The sequence below is a fragment of the Camelus bactrianus genome, chromosome 6 (assembly GCF_048773025.1).
Source record: "Camelus bactrianus isolate YW-2024 breed Bactrian camel chromosome 6, ASM4877302v1, whole genome shotgun sequence".
Lineage (NCBI taxonomy): Eukaryota > Metazoa > Chordata > Mammalia > Artiodactyla > Camelidae > Camelus > Camelus bactrianus.
Window position 1 is genome coordinate 29613269 of NC_133544.1, and position 27434 is coordinate 29640702.

Below are 27434 nucleotides of genomic sequence, written 5' to 3' on the forward strand. Positions count from 1 at the left end.
TGTCATCCAGTCCTTGGGGGAAGAGGGAGGCAGCTGGGCTGTCACAGAAGCAGGGAACCGTGCGTGTCCTGAGCGAGGCCAGCTCTTGTCTCCCTCCCAGGCCTGCTTGCTCTCCGGTCCTAACCCATTCAGTGACGCATAACCTCACCTACTCACTTACTTACATCAGAAACTACCCCTCCTTCTAACCTCTTTCCAGATCCAGTGTCTGCACTTAAATGCTCTTGTTCCTGCCTCCTGACCATCTCATCTCTCTTCTTTCTTCTCCATCTCAATGGTGACTGCTTCGTTTCAGGCCCTCACTTCTTTGCATCTTATTTCAAATTCTTCCAAATCTGTATGATGAACTCCTTTCTTGTCGCCGCCCTACTGGAAGTCTCTCAGTGGGGCTCCTCAGAGCCTTCAGGGTCAAGTCTCATTTGCCCTACCTGCCCTTATTTTATCTTTATATACGGGCCCCATTTCCCACATGCCCTCCCCAGTATCACTAAAGAAGGACCATTTGCACCTCCCATCTCGGAGTCTTTGTTCATATAGCTTCCTCAGCAACTACCTGGCAAGTACTGATACGCCTTTCAAGTCTTACCTTAAATATGATACCCTCCCTCTGAATCCTTCCCTGACCACACCCTCCCTGCCGAGAGTTCTGACCCGTCCAGCACTGATGCCCACACTGTCCTCTGTTGCAGTTTCCTCCATTCCTTCCTGTGTGTATTTATGTCTGTCACCCTCTACTATGTGTTTCCCTTCTGCTAGCACAGGTCTTCAGGGCAGGAAATCAGGCTTTATTTGACTTCACATTCCCAGCATTTGGCACACGTATCTACCCAGCAAAGATCTGAAGGTAGTAAAAGAGGAGGGAGGGAGGGATGGAGGGAGGGAGGGAAGGATGGAAGGAAAAGGGAGGGTCAAACACAAAGAAAACCTAATGGTCTAGTCTAGATAAAAATAGCAAGCTATAATAGGATCCACGTCCATGGTTAGAGCACACACAAAGGACTATTATTACAATTACAGTCTCTAGAAGATATACTGCTAAAGATTTTAAACTGTAATGTATCTCGTTTCTTCACTGAGGACAAATATAAGATTTTTTTAGAAGAGGAAAAAAGTGACCAAGATTTCACAGATGCTATGGCAGTCGCTCAGCCAACTTGTCTCAGTGGGTTTTCTTTGAAAATTCTTGGCCTTTGGACAACCACAACACATAATGAGACCCCTAGGCACAGGGGTCCCAAAGACAAATGAAGCCTTTGGTAGAAATGTCTGCTGTGTGATAGGCTATAGGCTGGCTCTTGAGAAGAACTAGCCTTCTCAAGGCGATAGGACAATCAAATGCTGACACACTCTTTGCAGAAGCAATCACAGGGATCTCAGAGTGAGATCTAAATGAGAAAGGGAGAGAGAGGGGTATTAAAAGGTAAGGCTGGTGCCAGAGTGGAGTCACAAGGAGAAAACAGAGATCAGTCACACAGAAAAGCTGAACACTGCAATGCATGGCCGGTACAGGGCAGTATGCCTGGAAAGAAAACGGTGTGAACAGCTACAAACAAGAGAGAATAGCTTGGTATAAATAAGAATGGCTGTTGAAGGGGTAGAGGCCATGTTGGATCCACTGAACTTGTGTTTTAAGGAGGCACCTGTAAGAGAACACAGAACTGCCAAGAGTTTCTTCATTTTACTAGACAGTGACTGAATCCTGATTAGGTGCTGGGACAATACTTTTAGAGAATCACTGACAACTCAGAAAGGATTTAAAGGCAGACCATGGAACTGACTACTCTGTGGGGAAAGTGACTTTGCAGGGAAAGAGTAAAGAGGCAGATACTGCTTCTATGTCATTCTGTGTCATCCATGAGAGAAGGAACACCTCCCCACTGTACCTCTTGGCCCTGCAGGTTCTCACTGGAGGAGACCACAAACAGGTGGGCACAGATCTGTCCCCACTGTGGGCAAGACTCCACAGAGACTCTCTCTTTCTGCTTTAATGATACATGGCAGAACACTGAAGCCAAACCAGAATGTGGAAAAGACACTGGCTGGAAAGGCCAGAACTTGGAAGCGGAGAAAGGGCTAGACTGGATGGCAAAGGCATGACTGGATGGCAAGATTCAGAGGACCATGTCCTGTGGAGCTCATTCTTCCTCAAGGGTGTTCTGCTGCCACCCAGAGCCACATGGTTATAGGAAATAACTAATGACTATTTAACAGAGATAGACAAAGCTCTCTCGAGGCAATGACTCACCCACTCTTTGAAGGGAGCATCCTTTCTAGTACAACCACTGAAGGTGGCCACACCACAGTGGCTGAATGGAGAAAAGTCCTGCAGTTAATTCCAAGCAGCACACATGAATAATCTTATGTTAACATGGGGCTCAGTATAGGTTAATGGTTAAGAACCGAAAGATGTGTATCTGTCAGAAGGGCCCAGTAGCCTAAACGAGAGAAACAGCATTCTCCTCCCTCTCCAATAAAGAATCTGCACTAGACAGTCCTGGGTTAGCATGGCTGTGCCACAGTGTCTGTCAGGTCCCTCTGCCCCTGCATCTGCCGAGGCTCCAGCTATCAAGTTTGCAGTCCCGCAGGTGTTAGGAAGAAGGGTAGGAGAAGAGAGCTACCCTTCCACTGGAGGGCATTTCCTGGGTGTGGCAAGGACACAACCACTTAAAGCCCATTGGCCAGAACTTAGACACATGACCACATACAGCTGCAAAGGATCCTGGGAAATGTAGTCTCTATTCTCTGGGAATTAAATTCTGATAAAAATCAGGGTTCCATTACTGAGTAGGAGAGGGAGATTGGACATAGGGGACAACTAGCACAGTGGACAACTAGCACAGTGATCTGGGGTGCAGGTCTCCACTGTCCTCAGAACTTCAGTCAGAATTCAAGGCCTCAGCTTGAGGATGGGCCTGGGTTTAGGAACAGGAGCTAGGAGTAGCAGTAGAAAGAACATGGTCTTCACCCCTCCCCCAGCTCTCCAGGACAGGATAGAGGCTAAACTCTTTTTCCTTTAAATATATTTTTTATTGTGAAGTATTTCAGACTGCCAGTCAAGAATAAAAAATACTATAATGGGAAAAAAAAAAGAACCAAGGGATGTAGGGGAGTGTATGTGTATGGAGGGGAGCCCTTAGAGGCCGTGTGATTCAGAGCAGTTTTTAAAAGCTTTGTAAACCTCAACCCATTCATCTTTAAAGAGTACCCAGTAATATCTTTCTCATTGGGTAGTTGTGAGGCTTGAACAAGAAAATGCCCACAAAGCACGCAGCAGAGTAACTGGCACAAAGGAAACTCTCAATAAATGGAATAAATAGTTGGGTAGACAGAGCAAAGCAACCAGAAAGCCAGGGCCTTGGGGGCTTTGGGCAATTTGTGCTCAATCTTTCCCAGATATACCAGATGCCTCAGTTCTAACGTTTAAAGGTTTATAATGACGTACCTCTTTCTGGAGGCTTGACACTCAGAGAATTCTGTTAGAGTCATGGCTCATAATCCCTTCTCAGTCTCTCACTGCTAATTCTGGGTCAAGGCTTCAGAAAATAGGCAGTGGGTAGAGCCACTCACTGTAGCTTGGCTCTCCAAAGGTGTTCTCCAAATCACAGGCCCTTTGGTAACAATAAAACAAGGGTCCAAGACTCAGGCACACATGTTCTTTGTCCTAGATGCCAGAACTCTTAAGCTCTGCCAAGCCAAGAAAGGAAATTTTCAGAAAGAGACCCTCTGTGGAAAAATCTCTGCTTCAAGCGTTTGAACTGTAAGGCAGTTGCCAGGAGCCAGTGACTGATTTAAAAATTCAGGGGAGGTGACCAGACGGGTGGGTGTGGAGAGAGGAGCAGCAAGGTAAGAGGAGCGTTGAGGGAAGGAAGGAGCAAGTATGTCAACTCTATGGTAACTGAGAATTCTAAATTATTTAGAGCAGCAGAAATCAGGACAGCTCAATGAGTTTTATTGCAGTTGACAACCAATCACGCATTGGATAATGTTTAGTGTATCATAAAATGTTATGGTAACATAAGAAGACTTACGTACATTGAAACTGAATGCTAGAGACATATTTGATTCATTTTCCCTCACACCTCCATCATGTAAATGCTGTGTCTGTCTGCTTCCCAGGCCCCTACACCTAATTTCATAAGCCATTAAGATTTTGGAAGGGCCTGGAGGCCCAGGCCCTGCACTGCCCCAATTAGGCTGAAACGTAAACCAGCAATGCACCACGCTGTGACCCTCACAGCCGGAGCAGACCCCAGGCAGTGCACTACCTGGGGCAGGCATTCGGCCCCAGCAACAGCAACGAGACCACACATTCTCCAGCTTGGACCTGAGTACGTCCCATGTGCGACAAGCTGTGTGTTTCAAATCGTGCACACAAATGGGGCAAGGAGCATTCTGAGTCAGTCCTGTGTCAGGAGTCACGAGGCAAATAATGGCAAGAGCAAGAGAAAAAAAGCAAGCAGCCACTCATCATTTCCTTCCTGATGCCCCTGCGCCAGAGTGGGAGGTGCTGTCCTAACACGTAGCTCAGTAAGCTTTGGAGGTAAGCTAAATGACATTCTAGATCCAGCCATCCCTGGGGAAAAATCAGAGACAACGTTCTAGAATAAGGAAAAAAAAAAAAAAAACCCCAAAAGATAATAAGGACCATTCATTGCAAGCAAAAAGAATCATCACTAAGTCGAGGCTTTGTTTTCCAGTACCTCATTTTATTCCTAAATGAAAAATAAATTCCTACATCTCAGAGAACATGGTAGAGCCAAAAACAAAGTGAAAAAACACTTAAGCTCTAGAGTTACACAAACTTGGTTTCAAATCTCAATACCACTGCTGCGATACGATACACGTTATTTATCCTCGTAGCCCAGTTTTCCTATTTGTTAAAAAGTAGATGGCGAGATCTATGCTCAAGAGTTGTTGTGGGGGTTAATGGAAAAAATGCACCTGGAATTATCAAATATAATACCCACAAAGGTAGGTACTCGATAAAGACTAACTCCCTTCCATTCCTGGAAATTAAAAAGGCCTTCAATTAGTGTTGCCTGGAGCACTGAGGGGGAGAAAGGATGGTTTTTGCTACCAAACAATGGGACCCCAGGATGGCAGGAAACAGGTCCCCACAAGAGCTACCTCCTGCATCCTTTCCTCTCTCTGTCCCACTCTGACTTTTCAAAATAAAGAAGCAAAGACTAAAAAATATGATAACCACAAAGCTTCACCCATGCTGAGATGACCGGACAAACAAAACATCAGAGAATTCCAGTTTTCCCAAACCATCACACCCTTAGTCTATGAAAATAGGCAACAGGCAGTTGAAGATTTAAGGGTGACTGTCCAGGAACACAACTAACCCTTTGCAGGAGCGGGGCAGAGGAGTCAGCCCTGTGTGCAGGATGCCGTCTGTAAGCCATTTGACTGGGAAGTCCAGGCTCATGGTGAAGTTCAGCTTGGAAAAAGTCACTTATTCACATGTCTGGGTCCAAGAATTTAAAATGCTGACTTTTATCTGGTAATTCATTGCAATGTGGGGTGAGTTGGTGCCTTTTAAAAATATTTTTCTGCAGAGTTCTGTAGAACCTTTTTATGAACCACAGAAAGTCAGAGGGAATATAAATATCGCATCTCCTGCAAACCTAGTAATTTGACTGGGTTGGGGACTTTTTGGCCTAGAATTTTCCTACTAAAAGTCAGCGAAGTAAAGTGAAAAGAGCAACAGATCAGAAATTGGGAGAATTTAATTCCAATTCCATTTCTATTGTGTGCTAGTTGTGTGACCCTGACTAAGTCACCCTCAACTGCTCACCCCGGAACGAAGGGGCTAGAATAGAGTGACCACTCCTGTAGGAATCAGCGGAAGTGCTTGCCCTCCCTGCCCGGTGGTTGGGGGCAGGACCTGGGAATCTTCATTGTTAACAAACACCTGTGATTCTTAAGTCCACTGCAGTTGACAAATCACTGGAAAAGACGATCCCCAGAGGACCTCTCAGACAGGACACTGATTCTAAATGCGTTTGTCCTAATGGAAGTGCTGGTTTGCTTGTAAATCAGTTCATAGTTTATGTACATGTTGAATCTTTCCCTCCCCTTTGCTTTTTCTAACCAAAGATATTGCCTCATTTTCTTCTCACTCCTAGCTAACTAACCAAGGCTAAAACACAACATCCTGTCCAACCTTCATTTTTCAAATGAGCCAAATAAATTTCAGTGTCCCTGACTCCCAGGTCAGTGCCTTGTTCAAGAGCTCTTGTACTTGGATTTCCTATGTCGTTTCCCTCGCCCAACAGTGAAGTCTTCAGTTTGGTTCCAAAGCCCTGTGTTTCTTCTACTTCCTGCAACAGCTGAGATTTCTCTAGAAATCTCTCATCCATGTATTTGCCCTGGTTAACTGAGTGGGTCACTGTATAAGGGGGTTTGGTACCAGACAGTCTGTAAAAATAAAACTAGTCAGAGGTGGAGGAGAATGATGGAGGTGATAAAATACTGGTGAAATGAGTGGTTTGTTACAGGGGAAGTCACCTGAACTCTCCGTGAGTGGACCACCATCCAGCCCCTGATGGTCAGAGGCTAAGATCCTCAAAGAGAGAAATAGGGACAAGTACCAAGTCTTCCATAAAAACAAATGTATTCAAAAATAAATATTCTTTATTCATGGATATATCCTTTTTACTTTATGGTATTAAATTACCTTTTCCTTTTTGAAATGATAGTAAAACAATCAGTTTTACAACTTTACTTGATTAAAAAAAAAAATGACATTTAAAACCCCATGGAGGTTCCCCAGCCCTTGTTTTGGTTTGATTTTTATTTGAACTTTTATTGACCTCATGTGGCTGAAAATCTCCTAGGAAAACGTGTCCTCTCACTCTCTCTCTCTCCCAGCGGAGGTACATGGTCTATCGCAGCCAAAGCATCTAAAAGGGGCTCCCCCATCAGCAGCACTGGAGCAGTGATGGCCATGCATTTTTAATCATCAGTTTCCAATGGAACATCTTCAAGGGAAAGTTTTCTCTGCTTGAGCCCATTCAGAAGTGGTGATTTGGGGGAGCACCTTGACCTTTTTCAAAAGGAGCCCCACGGTGTTTGGGGGTTTTTTGGTAAGTGGTGGGGAAGATATTAATATTCTTATTTCAAATACGAAGGCAGAAACAGGAAGTGTGCACTTGGGTCTGTGAGTTGCCCTTTCTCAGTCCGAGCCTGTCTTGATGATCTGTGAGTCCTAGCTCGCTGTGTTCATTTGCTGTTCTGTGTACTTTCAGGTAGGGTTTCCTCAGATTTTAATACATTTGCCTGGTGACCTGAAAAAAGAATCCTTTTAAAAGTCTCCATTCTGGGCTCCCCTTTTCTACATTTTCCCAGTCTCTCAATACCTGGTAGAGCACTTCCGATGAAAGAGCGGGGCAGCGGGTTAGATTTCACACTTGAGCAGCTCTGAAAAGGGAGGGAACGTTTATACCCAAGGCAATGTACTTGGCTGGGAGTCTCTGTTCCCTTTGCTATTTCTGCAGATATTTATGCTTAAAAAGAAATTTCTCCCACCCCTGCAGCACAGCCAAACTTCTCCTCTGGCAGGATCCAGTCACACACACACACAAACAACAAAAAAATCTCTTTGCCTAAGAAAAGCAGATGAGCTGGGGTAGAAAAGAAGAGGACAAACACCACGACGTGGGGCCATTTTACAAAGGTAGAGGGGAGCATAAAACTATGACTTCCATCAGGTAAAACATGGCCTCCCATGTCCGTCTTTGTTGGGGTGCATATGGAGACATGTCTAACATTCTTGCCCCAAATCTGCCCTTCAACTTATCTGGGAGAAAAGATTTATCGTCTTTTCTTTAGTTATTCAGTCCTTCATTAAGCCTTTCCAACCACAGAGAGGAGAACTTGAGACTTGTGGAAGATAGCAACAAAGATTTCTTATCCTTCCCCATCGGCCTAAGTCCCCAAGCTGCCGGGTCCCTGCAGGCAGCGGCAGGACCCCTCCCTCACTCCGCCTGGGTCTGTGTGGAGGCCTCTGGCTTGCTTACATAAAGGAATTCCAACTAGGATTTCAAGGGAAGCCTGGCTCCCACTCCCCCACCACTCCCAGCAGGCCAGTTCTGCAAAAAGGTATTCCCATATTCAGGATTCTTAGAGTATTTCTATGTTAAGTATCTGCTTGAATTACAGGGTTTGATGCCGACCTTTTAAACTGACAATTCCTAGTACTTTGAAGGAACTTTCACACTGCACAACTCAATTCCTATGGGGGAGAAGGATTCTAAGTAAGAGGTATGTCCTTCTTTCTCAAGACTGGGTTCACATGCAGATGCAAGGAACTAATGTTTCTTTTTTCTTTCTCTTTTTCAAAATAAATGCATTGAATGTGTAAGTGCCCAGCATTTTCCTTGCCTCTGAGGATGCACAGATAAGACTTGATCACAGCCTTGAAGGGGCTCACACTCGCAAGACTAGAGAGGAGGGCTGGGTTCAACTGTGGGCAAGTCTGAGAGAAGAGGGGCTGATGAGGGCGGTGGTGTTAGAAGTCTTCGTGGTGATGGTGGTTGAGGCTTTTAAAATACAAAACAGACACTCAGAGAAGAGTCATGTCGCTAGAAAGGAAACACTAAATACTTCCAAGATGCAAAACAACCTGGGGCTTTGAGAAAAGCCTAAGAATTCAAGTAAGAATCAAGAGCTTGAGCAATCGGTCTTGGTCTTGTCAACAATTTACTGGGTACTTTAGGCTCTTCCTCCAAAGTGTTCTGTAACTGCAGGGTGCCTTCTAAATAGAAGATGAAATTATTATTATAAGGTCCATTTAAATAAACCTCTTATATGAAAACGTCACCTCTTTCCAATTTGTTGAAGTAAGAGAGTCATAATATTTATTTCATCTAGGGGGTGTGAAGCTTAGTTGGGATTAATTTACTTCATTACTCCTTCCAGGGCACTTAAAATTTTATATAATCCCACATGTGGTTTGTACGAACTGACTTCAGGAGGATTTGATGAGAAACAGTATGAATATTTCATCAAGTTTTTCACCATTCTTTCAAGTATAAACACCCTCATTCTAAGTTTTCCAGTCCCATGTTACAAGGCACCTGGTCACTGTGAGAGCTTCCCCAGGGGAGTCCTCAGCCAGTGTCGTTGCTGCCTCATTGACCACCACAGAATCCCTCTGCAGCAACATCCCCACCCCCCTGCCCCGTCTCCTCTACGCTTGAGGGATGTGAGATGCTGGTACAGCATGTACTGTTCACATGACTACCTATTTCCCCAAGTGGACTGTGAACAACCACAGGCCATCAACCTACTCATGTTCTGAATCTCTAGCATCTTACACGGTAACTTGCAGAGAGGAGGTGATTACGTAAATGTTCGTCGAATGAATGCGTGCACACACACCCCTGCTCTTGTTAGAAGGCAAAGCCAGCCTGCGTCTTCTGACCACATGACTTGCCCCCCTGTTTCTCTTCTTCTGCTGTTTGTCCTCACCCCCACATCTTCCCTTTGCTCTCTCCCTCACCTAGTTTGATCTATTTGAGGCAGAGGTTTTCAACCTTGATTGCACAGTAGAATCACTGGGGGCAGTTTACAAATAAAATAAACACTACTGCCTGGCCCCACCAGCAGGGATTTGGGTTTACTTGGTTGGGGGAGGGGGCCCTGGTGTTGGTATTTTGTAACTGCTCCTCTTGTGAGGGGGGAGTGCAGCCAGGCCTGAAAGACACTGATTTAAAGTGATACTCCAGTCTCATCTTCTCCTGAAAAGGCAACTGCGCCTCTGATGAGTTTACCTTCCTCTGGCTTCAAAGTAGTAACTGTTTCAACCACCTATGAGATCACAAATCAAACGCTGCCTGTGACAATACCTTAATATTTGTTTGTTCTTTAATTCACACACTGCATTTGGGTTCACCTCCCATCCTTAGACCAGAAGAGCCCTGAAGGCAGGAACTGTGTCTTCTGCTTATTTGCATGCACGCCATGCATGTGGTGAGCCCAAAGACATATTTGATGATTAAAAACTAAAAGCAAAACACATAATAGAAGCCATTTTAACTCTACTCTAAGATATGTCCTTGGTAAGAATAATAACTGCTGCAAAAAGGGTGGGGCAGGATTGAAGCAGAGGAGGAAAAGAGTAAATAAAAGTCAAATGGAAAAAAAAAGCTAAATTAGTCCAAAAGAAAATGTTTCCCAGCTTCTTAAGAGGGTTTTTGCAAACACTGATGCAGAATAAACAAGAGAATTAACTTGGCTTGTGCCCTGATAAGGAGATTTCTTTCTTGGTTATATAATTTTACAAAGTTTCCAGGGTGTAAAGAAAATAATCACCCAGGGAGGACTCCTTGCCTTGGACCATACAATTCAGCTCTTGGGTTAATCGGCTCGCAGATCTGCTCAGCTTGACCTGACCCCCTTCCAGCCCTGTGGTCTCAGACTAAGCCTCACATCCAAGAGCCCTGGTGTAGAGCTCAATGTCACAGAAAGGGGATAAAACGTAATCCTTAGTCCATAACCTTGATCTTTTGGTGCAGTGGCCTCTGCCTGTGCATTAAGGAAAAACAAACAAACAAACAAAAAAAACCCCATCCTGGTATATTCTCCAAGTGGCTGGTGTTCCATGGGTCTGCGTTATTACCCCAGAATGATCCAGGCAAGTTTTTCCTCTAAATTGTGTTAAAAGGAAGTATTCATCGGTGCAATTACCTTAAAAGCTAGCTTTAAAGTATTGTTCTTTGCACAGATCCCAGAAAAGGTTTCTCTTCATATGGCTTCTGTACTTGGTCATGAAGCAAGACCACAGGAAGGGCTCAGTGAATCACTAGGCACCCTCTGCTACGGTGAGATAAGGTCATCAGATAGAGACGTGTTTTCTATATCAAACTTTATCCTGGTTATTAGGCCACAAATTTAACAACCGGTCCAAGAGGCAAGCACCTTTCTATAGAGTACTTAATTAAATTTCTATAGATTAATTGGTTGGCCACTGGTCATATTTTACTTTAATTTCTAATTATTGTTTGAAAACACAATTCAATGGCATTTAACGCTGCTCTTGATTGATTGGTAATGATAGTAACAAGCTGTCCTTTGTAGATTAAGATAACATCACTGACCCATCTAATAGGATATGAGTTGATAGACTGTCACTGATCTATCCATGCTTTGCTCTTGGTTCTTCTCGTGACCAGTGGCCTGCATTTGACCTTATCAGCCAAGAACCCAAAGCCACCAAAAGCCTCCAGTCACCAAGGAGATACAAAATAATAGCATTGGTCATACCAGCCACACTTCCTGTTGACACTGACAAAATGGAAAGGACTGGTTAATTGATTAAAACAAAAGAAAAAGAAAAATGTGGCTCTAACTTCTTTATTTCCTAATAATTGCTAACTAGAATTAGTAAGATGAGGGTCTGGGAACCTGGAATCCATGACGCCGTACATAATAAGCTGAATCATAAAATCAGTGTGTGCCACCTAAAATCTAATACAGAGCTTAACTACAAGTTTTCAAGGAGTGGGGTTAAGGATCCATGACAATGACTGAATTCACAAGGAGTTTTGCTTCCCCAAATTAGAGTTTAGGTAGTAGTGCTCGACAATCCTTAATTATCTCCCTTGCAGCTACAAACAGGGCTTATTTAACATGCTTTCTAACTTAGGGTACAAACCAAAGGTCATTCAGTTCCTCAGGAACATTTTTGGATGCATTCCACCGAAAGAGAAGTAATGGGTTTAGAACCCACGATACTTGAATCACCGGGGAAAAGGTACCACTGAGGTAATGAGCACGCCAGGGCCTGAGAACTCAAGAATGTTTCCCTAAAGGAAAACAAGCAGCTCCATCCTCTCAGAACATGGCTGACTCAATCATCAAGCTGGAATGTTATTTACATAGTCCCAAGCAAACTAAGAATCCTCTGGTCTGTAACCAAGTGCACTCAGAAAGTTATGTCTGGAACAGGCAAAGGTTCATGTCTGTTTTTGATGATTCCTGAGTCCTTGAAAAAGAGCCAGTTTACCTAATGCAGGCAATGGGCAACAACTCACTTCCCACCACCTTCTCCGAAAGACCACCAGGGTGATATTTCATGCCTCTCTAATTAACAACTTGGATTTGTGATGTATTTAGCAAGATGGGCAAATCTGGGTTCTGAATTCAGCCTCATCTAACAAATCAGAATAAACATCCTGTCTTCTTCTTACAGGAGAGGTCGTGATGGAACCTGGTCCACACAGCACAGTAAATGTGAAGTTAGACATCAGAGAAAAATAAACTTCCTAATTATGAAACATTTTACCAAAGGGGTCAGACTGTGCTGTTCCTTTCTTTGGAATGGAAGGGAAGACTAAGAAAGATGTAGAAAGTAACCTTTCTAACCTTTCTGGATGAAAGGAGGGGGCGAGTCTCACTTGAGTCTGGGATATAAAGTGTAGATAGAGAGCTCAGAAAGAGTCATGATCCTTTTGGATAATCTCTGGCATCATTCAGTACTCTGAACCACCGGTTTATGAGTTAATGCATAAGTACCCAGATCTGAGGAATAGTTTATTCACTTAGCAGGATCTGTGTGACCTGAGGATTTCAAAACAAACTAACCTCAAAAAAAGGCATCATCCTTATTTGATTTATACACAAATTATCTAGCCCTCAACAAATACCAGCTAAGGTTAAATGATCATTCATTCACCCTTTAGAGGTAGAGAGTTTGAGATCCCTAGAGGTGTGGACTATGGTCACTTACAATCTATTGGCAAATATCAGGGGGCAAGCTAACTCTCTGGGGTCTATTTTTATATTTTCTCTCCTCTATGTGACTTGTCTCCCCACGTTATAATAACCACTACTGAGGCAGGCAGGGATGCCGGTTTCTTTACCCACCCATTGACAGTGTTGGCCCAGGACAGACAGCGTGGCCATCTTTCAGAAGATGAACACTCAGTTTGCTGGTACATCTTGCCCTCTGACCTTGACAGCCAGAGAACATTGTCCAAGCCCTCACCTGTCTTCGCTCTGAACCAAGGTCCTGGAGAATCAGCCGGGTGTTCACACAGTGACTCCAGGTGTTTCCTAGTGCAGCTGTCACACAACTGGACCCAGAAGTGCCTGAAATGAAACAGGGCAAAACCATGATTACGGACACCCTCTCTCACACGGTGTTTCACACAAACAAAAGTCCATTCACTGCTCATTGCTCAGACAGTACCTGGCAGACTGGTTCACTACACAGAATTTGATGAATTAGAGAAGAAGGAGGTGGGGGTTAAGGAATATGAGACTTAAAAAAGAAAGCAGCATGAGTTTCCTTCAGCCTCGGGGAAAGTGACCACCTCTGGGCCCAAAGATAACAGAGTTATATATCAATGAGACATTGCATTGCAAGGCAGCTTGGAGCCATTGCTAATAATAAATCAAGCCATTCAAGATGCATGGCAGAAAGGCACAATGCTACTATATAGAATAAGAGCCAGTTATGAAACAGTCTTAGTTTAATAGAGTTGTAAGACTTTCAGCTTGATAAGAGTCTTAATTCGATTTTCCTTATCAATATAGAAATGGTAGCATATGTATATAAAATTCCTATGCCTTTCTAACCCTGGCACATACACACACCCAGAAGAGGAATCTGGAAGATCTCACCATTTCCTATCTAATCTGTATTAGACATTCTTATCCCAGAGCAACATTCTTTTACCTTCTAAGACTTTCCTATAAGGGGGAGGATGTGAAGTAAACTATCTGAGCTTCTGGTCTACACCAAGTTGCATTTCAGCTACTATCTTACACCTTCTGAGCTGCAGTGATCCACCCTGACATCACCAGGAGGAGACATCCCTGTGCTCCTCCTCTTCTTGCTCGTTAGAGGCAGGCTTGCAAGTCCAGCCACTTAGAAGCCAGCCCCCTACTATCATAGCCGGCACATCCCGAGGTCTCTTCCAAACTCCTGTGCCTACTTTGGCCTCAGCCATGGGAGGAGGCCTAGTGTAAGGGGATACAGTGGGGCTTTTAGTTTGCCTTATATCCTTATATATATTGGAAAGAGATGGAAAGATGCCACCTCTTTCCAATGGAGAAACTAAATACAGAGAGGCTGAAATCCATTGAATCAGCTAAAACAAAATGAGGCCTTGAGTTTCTCATTTGTTGCCTGCTCACGGCATCATCTGATTTTTCACCCTCTCCGTATGGAATAGGAACTGGTCCTCTTTTCTGGGCCAGACATCTCTCAGGGTGGTCTCTCAATTCTGCATGGCCTTAAGCTCCTGGGCTCAAATACAGTCACAGATGAATGTGGTTCAGTGGTTCTAGGTTGGAGGTGATTTTGCTGGCAGCGTCTAAGGGAGCGCTGTGGTATCCAGAGGGCAGAGGCCAGTGATGTTGCTAAACACCCTCTGATGCACAGGATAGCCCCCACAACAAAGAATCCAGCCCCGGGCATTACAGTGCCGAGGTTGGGAACCCATGGGTTAGAAAAAACAAGGATCTATTTTCTCTGGTTCAAGCAGGCATGGAAATGAATTAGATAGAATCAACAACGGGGGCCTCAACAAGCCTGAGGATTTCAGAATGAGGGAGAACTCAGGGTAGGAAAGAAGGAAATTTAGGGTGACCTTGGTTCATCATGCACACAATTCAAAACACACACAAATTAATTTGAAAACAAAGAATCTAGACTGTGCTGATCTGATCATCCCGCTCCCTTACTGAAAATCCTTTGGCAGTCCTTGTGCTTGAGGATAAAACACTAACTGCTGAACAAGGCGATCTGGGCACGTTGTGATCTGCATCTGCATCTGTCTCTGGCCGCATTTCTCTAAGCTCTCCCCGTGGACGGTTCCGCACCCTTCTGACTTCTCTGTCCCCATTCTCCTTCATCTCTCGTCAGCAGTTGATAAAGCTTCCCCCTCTTCTGGAATCCAATATACCGGCCTCTTCTGCTTCTCCTTGTACCAACCATGCTGATTACTCCTTTTCCTTCTCTGCTTTTCCTCTCCCTCTCTTCTGAGTTGTGGCTGGACCTCAGGGAGCTGGCCATGACCAAATTTCTTCCTCTCAAATAGCCACATGCATCAGTGGCTAGGAAGGCAATATACATTAATAAAGAGGCCAAGTGTCTTCATCTTAACATGTAGTAGCTCTTCACTACCACAGAGAGATGTACTGTCTTCCATTTTTCTTGAAACACACAACCCTCTCAGTCTATCTGCCATTTGTTCCTTTTTGATAGAGACACACTAACAGAGAAATTTTTTTTCCTGCTATAAGAAAACCAACACCACAGGGGCAATGGCGACTGATGTTCCTTTTTCTTGCATTTTTACAAAACAGCTTTGTTGAGATAATTCACACATCATACAGCCCCCTCATTTAAAGTGTACAGTTCGATGGTTTTTTACTATATTCAGAGTTGCTCGACCATCACGACAATCAACTTTAAAACATTTCGTCATCCCAAGAAGAAACCCCATCCCCCTGAGCCATAAGCCTCCAGTCCCTCTTTCCGGCCCTGAAGCCCTAGGCAATCATTAGTCTACTTTTTGTTTAATATGAAGTGTTAGGAGGTGATGGGGAGTAGTGGAGGTGGGTCAGTTAGAGAATTCATCCATGATCTCCAGGGGATAACTCCTATCCAGGTCCAGCGGCTCTGGACATATGGCATATGTCCATATGGCAATGAGTTCATGGTTAGCCACATCTTTTGATCTTTTAATTTTGAAAATCAATATTTTAAAATACAATCTCCTGATTGTAAAAGGTTGGCTGAATTTAAAAAATTTTTAAGAAATGCATAAATAAACATGCTTATGAGCCACGTATGACTCATTGCCACCAAGTTTGCAATGTCTGCTCCAAATGGCGTGTCCACACCATCGACAAGGATACCACCCTTACATGGATGATTTCTAAGCCTTTGTCTCAACCTCTCACTTGCCCCAGCATCTGTCCTCCATTTTCAACCACAAGATCAGCATGCCTGACATAATGAATTCTGGTACCATAAATTCAGTATCTTCAAATCAAGCTCATAGCTTCCCATATCAACTTCCTTCTCTTTCTTTGTCCCTTTCTTTGGCCTTGTAGTTAATCTGTTTTGAAACCTCAGTTCCATTATGAAGTTTCTCCATCTCCCATGCTTCTCAACTCCAATAAACTGTGAAGTCTTATTGATTTAACTATAGAGACTCACCGACGTCCATTCCTTACAATCCATTCCTCCTACCCTAACCGAGATCAGACCAACAGCAGCTTTCACCAGGGGATGGCTGCTGTCGCTTCCTAACTTCGTAACCGCTTCCACGCTGCTCTCCATTTCTCCCTACTAAAGCATCCTCTCTTCTTCCTGCCTGATTAATCTCTCCAAGAACACATCTAAGCAGGCTACCCTGCCACTTATGATCAGCTGCTCAAAAACTTTCAGTGGCTCCCAAGTGCCTTTAAAGAGTTCTAAATTCCTCAGATTGGCATTCAAAGCTCTTGCAGCCTGTGTCCAACCTGCCTCTCCACACCTCTTCCCTCCATTCCACTTCATAAAGAGTCTGCTCCAACTTAATCACTTCGTCCCCACGTCCCCTCCACACCTGGATGCCTCTATGTCCACAGGTGGTCTTCAATACCACTTCCTACATGCCACTTCCCTGATCATCACAGAAATAATGTCTTCATCCTCTAAACTCCCATAATCCTTGATTTTACTCTCATGTTACTGGCATTTTCTATCCTGTCGTATGTTACTTATGCACTTTTCTTACCACCTCTGATATATATTTTAAGAGGGCCAAATCTATGGCTGATTTATGCTAGAATGCCTGAACCACAAGGTCCGAGACCCAGAGAATGCTTAATAAATAATCATTAAATAGTCAATAAGTTATTTCTACTAAACTTTGAATCATGTTATATATTTGTTTTAGTGGCAGATTTACATTCTTAATTCTTTCTTACTTAAGCCAAAATTAATAGGTTTACATTTTTTAAGCAAACTCTAGAAGCTTGTTTCTTAGATGCCCGCTAGGTGACAGGGTAAAGTGAGCCTGAACTTTAAAGTTTGCCAAGGAACAGCTACACATGAATAACCAGGAGCTGCTAACTAGATAAGCACTCAAAAAGTGTTTTTGGTAATAAAACTGTAGGTGCTTCCCAGGTCTGGATGATGTTTTCAGGAGTCAGAGCCACAGCTGACCAGTGGTGACTATTTAAAGAACTCCATGTCTCTAAACCAATGAAAATGGTATTAAAAAAAACACACTTGGCTGCTTTCCGGACAGGTAAGCTCGGGTCCTTACCAAGGGCCATGAGCAAAAATGACCATGAAAAATTTCCAACAGAAACCTTGAGTGAATAAACTTGAGGAGATATAAGTCTCAGGAGTGCTTACAAACATTAAGCCACCATAAAAGCAGTAACAGCAGGCCCCTGAAAGTTAATGATAAAGAGAAACAATATTTTTAAAGTTCTAAAGTTCTATACGCTTGGCACCAGGTAAGCCCTTTATATCAGGAGGGCTGACATCTTGTTTGAGCTCCATATCTCAGCTGCATCTTTCTTGATCCTCACAACCACCCTATGAGACAGGTAATATCATCAGCTCTATTGACAGACTAAGGCTATAAGAGATTAAGTAATTCTCCCAAGGTCACGTGTATGGTTAATGACAAAGCCGGGTTTGAGACCAAAGCTGACTGAGTCTTAACCAACTATTCCAATTAGCCTTCTCCAGGCTCCTTATGTCAAAAAGCCTGCTATTCTGCAGCCCGGGGTGGGGTGGGGGGTGGGGGTGGCCGGGAAGGGCTTGAAGAGCCCAGAGGCTCATCTCTAGAAAGACACTGATGGAAGTATCCTGTGAGCATGTTATCAAATCATCTGAACTCTGTGTGTCACTCAGGCTCTACACTCGGTTTCCTTTGTTCTGATGTACAGCGATAACCTGGGGCAAGGGGTTTCCAGAAAGAGGATTATGCATGCCCTGGCTTGGCAAGTTATTTAACCTTGCTCAACTGGCCCAGCAGCTGGATTCATGCAAATCAGGTGGCCTGAAACTGACCCTCTCTGGTGGGAGGCTTAAAAATCTGGTCAGGATTGAAAAGTTATTTCACTTAATAGGGCTTCAAATAGGGAGAAATAATTGAAGGGTGTTTATAGGTGGTGGGATGGCTTAAGAAAGGGAGAGGGGAAGCTGTCAGGTACTATAAATTTGTAACTTTATTTTCAACTAGAAAACTCAGTGGTCTCTAATGTTGTTTGACTTTCAGGCACTCCTATGCAAGGGCTGACATAAATGATCATTAATGCTGTTATGGGAAATTTAAGGTAGAAGGAATTTGCTTACTGGCTTTTCAGAAAAGGTGATTTCCTGCCCAATGACCTAATTGGTCAGGAAACAGATAAGTAAATCTTCTTTATGCTCAATTTAAGCAGAAGTTTAAAAATTGGGACATTTTCTCTCTCTCTCTCTCCTTTTTGATGACTGTGGTATTTAGGTCTGCCAAACCAGTATGACTTCATTGTACTAGAATTTGGTTGATTCCAATACAAATTTTAAAAAAATCAAATAAGTGAACTAGGTTTTGAAAACATTTTCATTATTGGGGATTTTTCACAATCCCAGGATTGAGCTTGCAGAAGTATCTGGGTAAGCTACATAGAGAAAATCTAATTTATTTACACTGAAGTCAGGTCTCTGTAAAAAAGGACTGGGGGAACATTCATGCTCTACTCTCTCAGAGACACTGCTAGGCGAGTCAAAGCATGCTCTCTTTCTGTGACTGCTCACCCATCTGTAAAATGCGAATAATCATCCTTGCCTCTAGGGAACCAAAGGCTCTTGGTGACCCTTAGAAGGAGATATTTGATACGTATAAATGACAAGAACACTGATGATAAAACCCTGAAGATGAAATTCTAGGGAGAAATGAAGTTTATTCATCACTTTCTATATTTTTTATTCTTCTAATAATGAGGCACACTAGTACAGCTCAGTAATGAAGTGGTTAAAACAACAGGATTTGGATTCTGGATTATCTTTCATGACTATTATCTTTTGGATCCAATTCTGCACTCCTCTGGAGTGGGAGTTGATTATGAAGACAAATGTCTCACAAGGCAAGGGGCCCTCTCTCTACTCTGTACACAGGGTGTAGTCCTCGTGCAATCAGGCTGGAGGAGGATGATCAGGTTGCTATGTAGCCTTGATTTCCAGAAAGGTAATGATGGGCCTCTGGTACCAACTGGTGTCAGTATTCAGAAAGGGCCCGTTGGGGAGCTTTCAATGAGGAAACTCCTTCTCTGAAAACATTTCAATTCATGACTCCCGTGCTAAGCATTTCTGAGAGGTCAAACTGAGTCTCCAGTACCTAACATGAAAGTGTGCCCTGTAGCAAAAGGGTCAACTTTAAAAGAATAGACTTTTCCATGTTTAAAAAAAAAAAAAAGTATAAACAAAGTAGCGACTCCCAGAATAGGAAGAGAGGGAGAGGAAAAGTTCATGGACTAAGAGGGCTGGATTTTCTGAACATTTCATCCCTCCTGCTCCTTTAGATGAAAGGTAACTTATTAAGGCTAGAAAGAGGAAATTAAAAAAAAAAAAAAAGAATTAAAATACTCACAAATGTTTTCAGTACTGAAATGAGTTTGGGGAAGGAGAAGGTATGTTACCATTGGAGTTGACATTCTCTTTCCTATGTCTTATCCTCACATCCTGAAGCATGTTCTATATAATGCATATGATCTGCTGCTGGCTAGGAGACAGGACCCTGGAGTTCGGTTTCTCACTTAGCTGTGGGCTTTTAATGAGACCAGGTGGGAGAAGAGAGTGAAGTAACAAAGTACATCAGAGCAGGCCTTGGTAATGACCAGCTACTTCACTTCTCTGAGCCTCAATTTTCTCATCCATGGCAGGAAGGGGTTGTTCAAAATGATCCCAAGAGTCCCCACCTATACTGATAACTTTGAATCTTGCATTTTAATGGCAAGAAATTAGTTCCTCATTCAGGACCTCACTTTTTCCAGGAAGTTTGAGAATGCTCTACTCCATGTGCTGTCTTTGAATGTCTGTGCCCTACCCAGCACCCATTTAAGTCTGAAGAGAGTGCAGACTTGTGGTCCTTCTAAGCGCAGATTTCTCTCCAGACTAGGGATTTTTTCTTAGCCTATCCTACCTACTAAAACCTTATGATGGGTAAACACATACTGGCCAGTGGCCAAGCCCCAGGCAACCCAACTTCATAATAATAGAGCTTAAAGATGCGAGTCTAAGTGAGAGAGCAGGGATTAGAAGGGGATTATCATTCATTAAATTCAGGTTCTCCTGTTTCAGACCAGGCCCAGGGAAGTTGCTGAGCTTCAGCGTATGTTTTTTATTGGGTCATTCATTTGAACGGAGGAAGTGACTGAGAATCTTGTTCAGCCCCAATAGAAAGACGAAGTGGGGAAATACTTAGATCTGCTTTTCCCCAAGTTTCCCAGAGCAGCCTGAGTTACTTCTGCTAGTGGAGCATCAGCTCTTTTTCTATTTGAGGCAGAAAGCCAGAATTTCAGCAACCAACACTGAAGAGGATGAAGATGGGTAAAAGCCTAGGATAGGCCATTTGTAGAATAAGGATTCAAGATGACCTCCAAGCTCCACAAGGCCACAGGGCAAAGATACCATATAAAAGAGATTGAGGCAGGCTCAGACATCTATTCTCCAACAAATTAATTTCCTTGGGGGCTTGTGGTTCACTAACTGAACCTGTGAACCAGCTGTACTGAGCGTGTACTCCACTTCCTCAGGTCTTTGAAATTGACAATAGTCTGTAGGTCAAGTTCCAACGGAAGTGATATTTCTGACCTAGCTCTATAAATAGAGCACTGGAAAAAACCTATCAGCTGCAAATGGCCCAGGGACCACACGCTATCTATTAAGTAAGTAACCACAGTATCTGAGCTGCCATTTTAGATGAGAAAAAAATATCTTTTGTTATTTATAATCTTCTGAGCTTTGAGATTCTTAAAATACTTAAAAGCTATTAGTCTTCTTTCAGATTTACAAATAAAGGATCCGAGGCATAAAACCACACAGTAACTGCCTCAACAGAATCTGCCCACTGAGGAAGGCATTCGGCTTGAGTGAAGAATAAGTCTACTCCATTTCAGTATAGCACAAGATTTCCTTTCCAATGTCTGTTGGCTGGAGGTGAAAGAGGTGAATGCGGTCCAGAATCTTTACTTGCACAACACACCTAGGCTGATCCAAGTTACAATAAACTCATTACTGAGGAAGGTAAGAAGCGAGAAGAAGACAAGAAAAGGTGGGGTGATCAGAACCTTTGGAATGCAAGAATTAGGGATGTATTAATCCTCCACAGCAGAAAGCAGAAATAGAGTTAGTTAATCGCTAGGATAAAGACTGGCAGGCATCAGCACAAACCACTCAAATGACTCTGCTAGTTTTTGTGTGGGGAGAAAATGCTGTAAGTTTCCCATCGCTTTAGAGTGCTCATGTAAGTTATCTTTTCAACCAGGACACCTTTGAAAATGAAACAAGGATATCTTAAGAAGAATAGCAGGATAACAGAGATAAATCAGGACTGTTCTGGGCAAACCAAGATGTATGGTGACCCTACAGAGATATCTTGTAGGAAAAATGTTCAGAGTTGGGATGAGGATGCTCACCCTACAAAGAATTGGTCATTCTAGAACCCATCTCATTTGCAGCAGAAGTTCTACAGGGCACACTGCATAGGACTTCTCTGCTAAGTCCACAGTAACAACCATGAAGGTCCTCAGAGACAGGTAGGAAAACACAAGCTTGGGAAGAATAGAACTAGGGTGTCAGAACTGAAAGGAATAATCTCCCCCGACCCAGCTCCGCTTCCAGCACTGCCCGGAAGCCCATGCCCTGAACCCTTTCTCTAATAACCCAGCTTTCCTCCTGCTACTCTCCATTTAAGGAAAAAAAATGGTGAATGGTGACCTGTAGCTAAGTCTCCTGATCCTTTGAAAAGAACTCTTTAATTAAAAATAAATTATGTGTGTGTGTGTGTGTGTGTGTGTGTGTGTATGAATCATTTTGCTGTACACCAGAAACTAACAAAATAAATGAATTCAGTCACTAGAGAAAACAAACTATCCTTAAGGAAATGCTAGCAAAATAAAACAAAGAAAACAAAAACCCAACATTTAAGGAAAACTGAAGCATTTTCTTTCTAATTTAGGCTTCATTCAATATAAGCCAGGAAGATGCTTATGTGAAACAGGTTTTCTTCCACAACAATGCATCCTACCTGCTCACTGTAAATCAGTGGATTTCTCTAATCGTGCCAGTCGGCCACCTGGGTGTGAGCTTTGCTTTGCTCTTCCACTCTCACTGTAGAATCTGAGGCAGCAAGAGGATACCAGAGATAGATTCTAGTAAGTCTTGTGTATTATAGCTGGTCATCATCTCACTTTGCTGGTCATCATCTCACTTTTTGACCATTTGATTTTTTTTTTCTAGGTCACTTTTTTTTTTTTTTTTTTTTCTTCCCTGGCTGAAGCAAAAGGAATACAGCCATACAGCCACTTACCCTGATTTCAGATTGTTTATAGTCCTGGCTGCTGGGGGAAAAAAAATCACCCTCAAGTGTGTGCATTGTCTTTGGATAAAGCTGGGAAGGGCAAAAAGTGGCATATTCTTTTTTTTTTTTAAACATTGTTTGGAATTTTTATATTTTTCAACTATTTTTATTTTTTATTTACTTATTTATTTTGTTTGTTTTTAAAGTAGAATATCTTTTATCTGTCACTCTTCCTGGGGAGACTGAAACTATAGCGAAGTAGTATCTGGTAGCTTTACATAAGGAATTAATTGGACAATGAGTGAGCCAGGTGACAGCCCACCTGAGTAAAGAGCAAAGGGACACACTAACAGTCACAGGGTTTGCCGTTGGGAACTCAGCTCACAAGGCAAACCCAGGACCCGCAGACAGGGCTCTTCCCCAAGGCCTTGCTGATGCAGAATCAGGCCCAGGTTCTGCCTTCACTTCAGGCTGACACTGGATCACTGGCTCTTTGCAAGTAATAAGGACACAAGGGAAAAAAGAATGCTGTTGGTTATCAGGAAATATGTTCTCCAAAAGTATTTCTGTAAAAACAACAGTGGCTTAAAAAATAGTTAATGCAGAAAGACATTCCAACTAAATATAATGTCTAATCCTGGACTGACTCTTGGATGAGGGGGAATAAAAGCCATAAAGGACACTATTAGGACACCTGGCAAAGTATGAATGTGGCTGGTATATTGGATAATGGTATTATATCAACACTAATTTCCTGGGTGAGATCATTGTATTGTGGTTATGTAAGAGAAGTTCTTGTTCTTAGGAGATAAATGTTGAAATATTTGGGTTTAAACGGTCATGATGTCTACAACTTATCAGCAAAGATGACTAGAACAAACAAATATTATAAAAAAAATAGGGAGGAGGGTATGCCTCAGTGGTCGAGTGTGTACCCAGCATGTGCCTAGTACCTCCATTAAACAAACAAACAAACTTAATTACATCTCCCCCTCAGAAAACAAAATAAATTGACACAATTATATGAGAGTGATAAAATAAATGTGGCAAAATGCTAACAATTTAGGGGAAGAGTGTGTAGGGGTTCACTGTACTTTCCTTGGAACTTTTCTGAAGATTTAAACTTTTTTCTAAAAAAAAAAATTAGTGTGAAAGTATAGATTGACCTATTCTAAGAGATGACTTAGCTCACTGACACAAAATCAGAACACAGAACTGGATCTCTTGAGAAATTACTGGGGCACTGTTCATATGTGTGTTTGTGCATCAGAATCACCTAAACCAGGTAAACCACTTTTAACAATTCAGAATCCTCGTTCTCATACCAAAGCTAACGAATCAGGATCTCTGAGTGGTGATGCCCAGAAGTCTGCATTTCAACACGCTCTTCCAGATGATCTGTTTATACATTAAAGTTTGAAAAGAAAAATCGTATTAGGCATTTGTTTTTTGCTTGTAATGGTAGGCTTTTCAGAGCCCATGAAAAGTGCATGCAATGGATGTCACAGATGCATCTGCATTAGAAAATCTCCACCTAGTATCTTGTGATGTAGCTTAGCATCCTTTTCATCATGGAAGACATCATTCTGGTGAATGCCCTTTGGCTGATTTCCCAAGGGAAATAGAGAAGCGACGTAAATGCTCTTTAGAAAAGCCATACTTCATCTGGTTGGAGTGGTTGTCAGAGGAGCCACCCAAAACCCTAATTCACAAAGTGGAGGAGGGGCAGCTGACGGCCTGCGGCAGGAAACAGGACAGGGCTAGTGATGGGGCCCAGGTCCCCCACTCAGGCAGAGACCTTCATTAAGGTCCCCAGTCAGACTCCTTGACCAGCATTTCTTCTAGACACCAAATAGCTCAGCCTTCAGAGTTCAAGCTTCCCTTTGTTTCTTCAGCAAGAACAGGAACAGAAAGTAAAGAGAATATAGCAGGACAGGGGACAGAAGCCCTGAGGTGCTTTGAAAACTCCAGAGTACGTAAGAGCAGCCAGTGAATTCAAGTTAAAGTGCGTTAATAAACACTGCTTCCCTCAAACTCACAATGCGGATATAATCATTCCTCCCATTTCACAGACAAAGAAGTGACCTGATTACTGAAAGCCACCTAGTCAGAGGCAGGGCTGGGGCCTGAGCCCAGGCATCCTGTGACTTTCTGCTCTTCCAGCTGCCTCCCCTTTGGCACCAGAGAGCGCACCACTGTGGAGAATGCTTTTAATTCTCACCTTGCCCAGAGCGCGAAGATTTAGTGTTGTGCTTTCCTTCAGCCTGTCTCAAGCACCCCTTTGGGAAGCAGAATGATCATGACTGGAATCAGGATATTTTCATGTGTGGGAAGGAATGGAATGCTGGCATCACGTATGTTTGCTGCCCTGAAGGCTCTGAAAAGGGGTAGGGGGAAGATGTAGACTGTGGAAAGCCGCTGAGGCCATCCCAGCACCCTCAGCATCCTGAGTTTTAGGCAAGAACCCAAAGGTTCTTTGAGTTTGTTTTCCCACACTGGTGAATTCAGCCTGGCTGCAGAGTCCCCTCAGTTCAGTCTGTGTTTTCTTGACATCTGAAGCTGGGCTTCCCGAGTCAAGGCTACAACAGAAGCAGCTGCACTTCTCCCTTTTAGGGGTGTGCACATGCACCCATGTGCGCGCGCACACACACACACACACGTGTGCATGACGGCTAGCCCCATGGCCATGATGCCAACAGAAGGCTCAACATAGATTGGGGCCACAGAGGAAGGGCAAACTCCGTTTGTCAGTTTTCACAGGAATTCAAAGTGGCCCCCGGATCACAAGTTGTAAGGTCCAAACGATGTGCAGACTGCCGGGGTGTGTGGGATCTTAGGCAATGGACATGACCTTGCTTTAACTTCCACAAGTGTTCCTTCAAGAGAGTGTCCCAATCCCTGGTGGTACGGTCAAGTACTTTCAGGCAGCAGCCTCATGGCGGGAGAGGGAACTGGCGACCCAAATGTGCTGATGCCTACAGAGTTATTTTAATTGGGGGAACTGGCTTTGGTGGCAGCAGGCAGTCAGTCCACATCTTCAAAATACAAGTTCTTAAGCAAGCAATTTCCTTCTTCTTTGAAGGCCATTGTTTAGCTACAGGAGAGAACTACGGGGTTACTGAAAATGACAAGATTCAGCAAAGGGACCAAGACTTCCAACTTGGTGTAACCTGTCTCCCATCTCAGATGTCAGCTGATACGAGAAAGTAGGGAATTATGGGGTAACATTTTGGGATAATTACCCAAAATGTTGCGGGCACTAAGCTCAATATCTTACACACGTTATCTCAGTGAGGGAGATGCCATTGGCCCACCAATTTTCTAGGGAAAGAAGTTGAGCTCGAGAGCAGGTAAGTGATGGCTCAAGGTTACTCCGCAAGTGGCAGAGCAAGGATTTGAACCTAGCAATCTGACGAGTCACTTCTTTCAGCCATTCGAAAAATATTAGAAGAATGACCACTCATTTCCCTCCCTGGGAGGGAAAATTCACGGCGCCCACTAGCCCCATTTTCTAGATACTCCACTCATTTCCTTTTTCTCATTAAATTGTAATATTCAGTTGCTTATTCAGAGACACCCATGCCTGTCTAGAAAGGCACATTTTAATAGTGTTCTCTCCCTCATTGTTGGGAAGGTCTTAGTCATATGACAGGTTTCTAGAAATTGATACCAAAGAAAAATAAATCTCCAGATTCTGTAGCTTTTCAACTGAAAATATGTAAAATGACCTTAGTTGCCAAAATCATGGCTGGCTTGCTTTCTGTGACTGTAATCTCCACATCTGGTTCACCTTCTTTGCCAGATGGACATGATTCTCTATCATTTTTATATCTTAGGATGTTTCTACAGTTTATGACATTTCTAAGTGGAGTCGCTCTGGTAATCATCATTATAACCCCACTGATAATTGCATTAGTTCTTGTATCATGTTCTCCATAGTGAAAAATCAAGCAGCAGAAGGTAAATGTGAGAGTGAGAAGACCCCCCTGGGAAGCCTGTCAGCCCGTCTTCTCGTCTGTGCTGTGGCTGTGGGATGCGAAGGGAGGCGATAACCACAGTTAATATTTACAGGGACCTACTATGTGCCAGATATGACTCCAGCCACTTTACATGATAAAAATCTCTCAATCATTTCAACCACAATACAAAGTCAGATACTGTAATTGCCCTCATTTTACAGATGATGAAACTTTGCCCATGTTGGTACAGCTAGTAAGTGGTGGAGGCAGGATTCAAACCCTGATAGTCTGGCCTGTGTTCCAGCCTTCTCCAGGATTCCGGCAAGCAACCAGGGCTGGGAGTCCTTGTTCTAGATGACTTCCCATGTCAGCGGCTGAGTCTGACCCCAGCGGTGGATTATCCAAACAGCCGTAGCCAAGCACAGCCCGTAAAGTTTTCATGACATTACCAGAAACTCATCTTGTTTATGAAAACACAGTAATGGTACAAACAGAAGAGTCATGTATTTAGCGTTTTTTTAAGTAAAAGATTTTATCATCATTGGAAGATCTTATCATTGTTCTTAGGTGACATGCCTACGGTCACACACTTCGTCACAGGTCAAGACTAGAACAAACACCCCTTCACGTACACTCCCGGAACCTCAGGACCTACTGCGTCTCTTAGACGACACCATGGCTTCCCGCCCAATCAGGTGTCCCTGTAACTAACTACACAGCTCCATGCAAGTCCAGAAAGATCACTGCACCCGCCTCACAGCAACCCTACCTCTAAATCAAAAACGGCACAATGGCAACAATATTAGCAGCAACAACAAAATAAGAATAAAATAAATGGCGGAAAGACCTCTAGGGTATAAAAATGTCCTTAAACTGATCATCGAGGGAAGGAAAGGGAGGATTCCTTCTTGAAAGAGGCAAGGGCCTGCCAGCAGGAACTTAAAACTCT

The 27434-nt window shown here is 43.3% G+C and overlaps 1 protein-coding gene across 13 annotated transcripts in view; it reads right to left on the reverse strand.

Annotated features, from left to right (window-relative positions):
• RAD51B (RAD51 paralog B) overlaps positions 1-27434 on the reverse strand; it is a 696422-nt gene that overhangs the window by 222561 nt on the left and 446427 nt on the right. For all 13 annotated transcript variants that reach the window (XR_012507483.1, XR_012507481.1, XR_012507482.1 and 10 more), the window contains one exon: positions 12995-13098. Coding sequence is in view for 10 of the 13 variants with exons in the window: in XM_074365347.1 (XP_074221448.1) it covers positions 12995-13098 (104 nt within the window). In the remaining 3 variants the exon portion in view is untranslated. The remainder of the gene's footprint in view (positions 1-12994; positions 13099-27434) is intronic.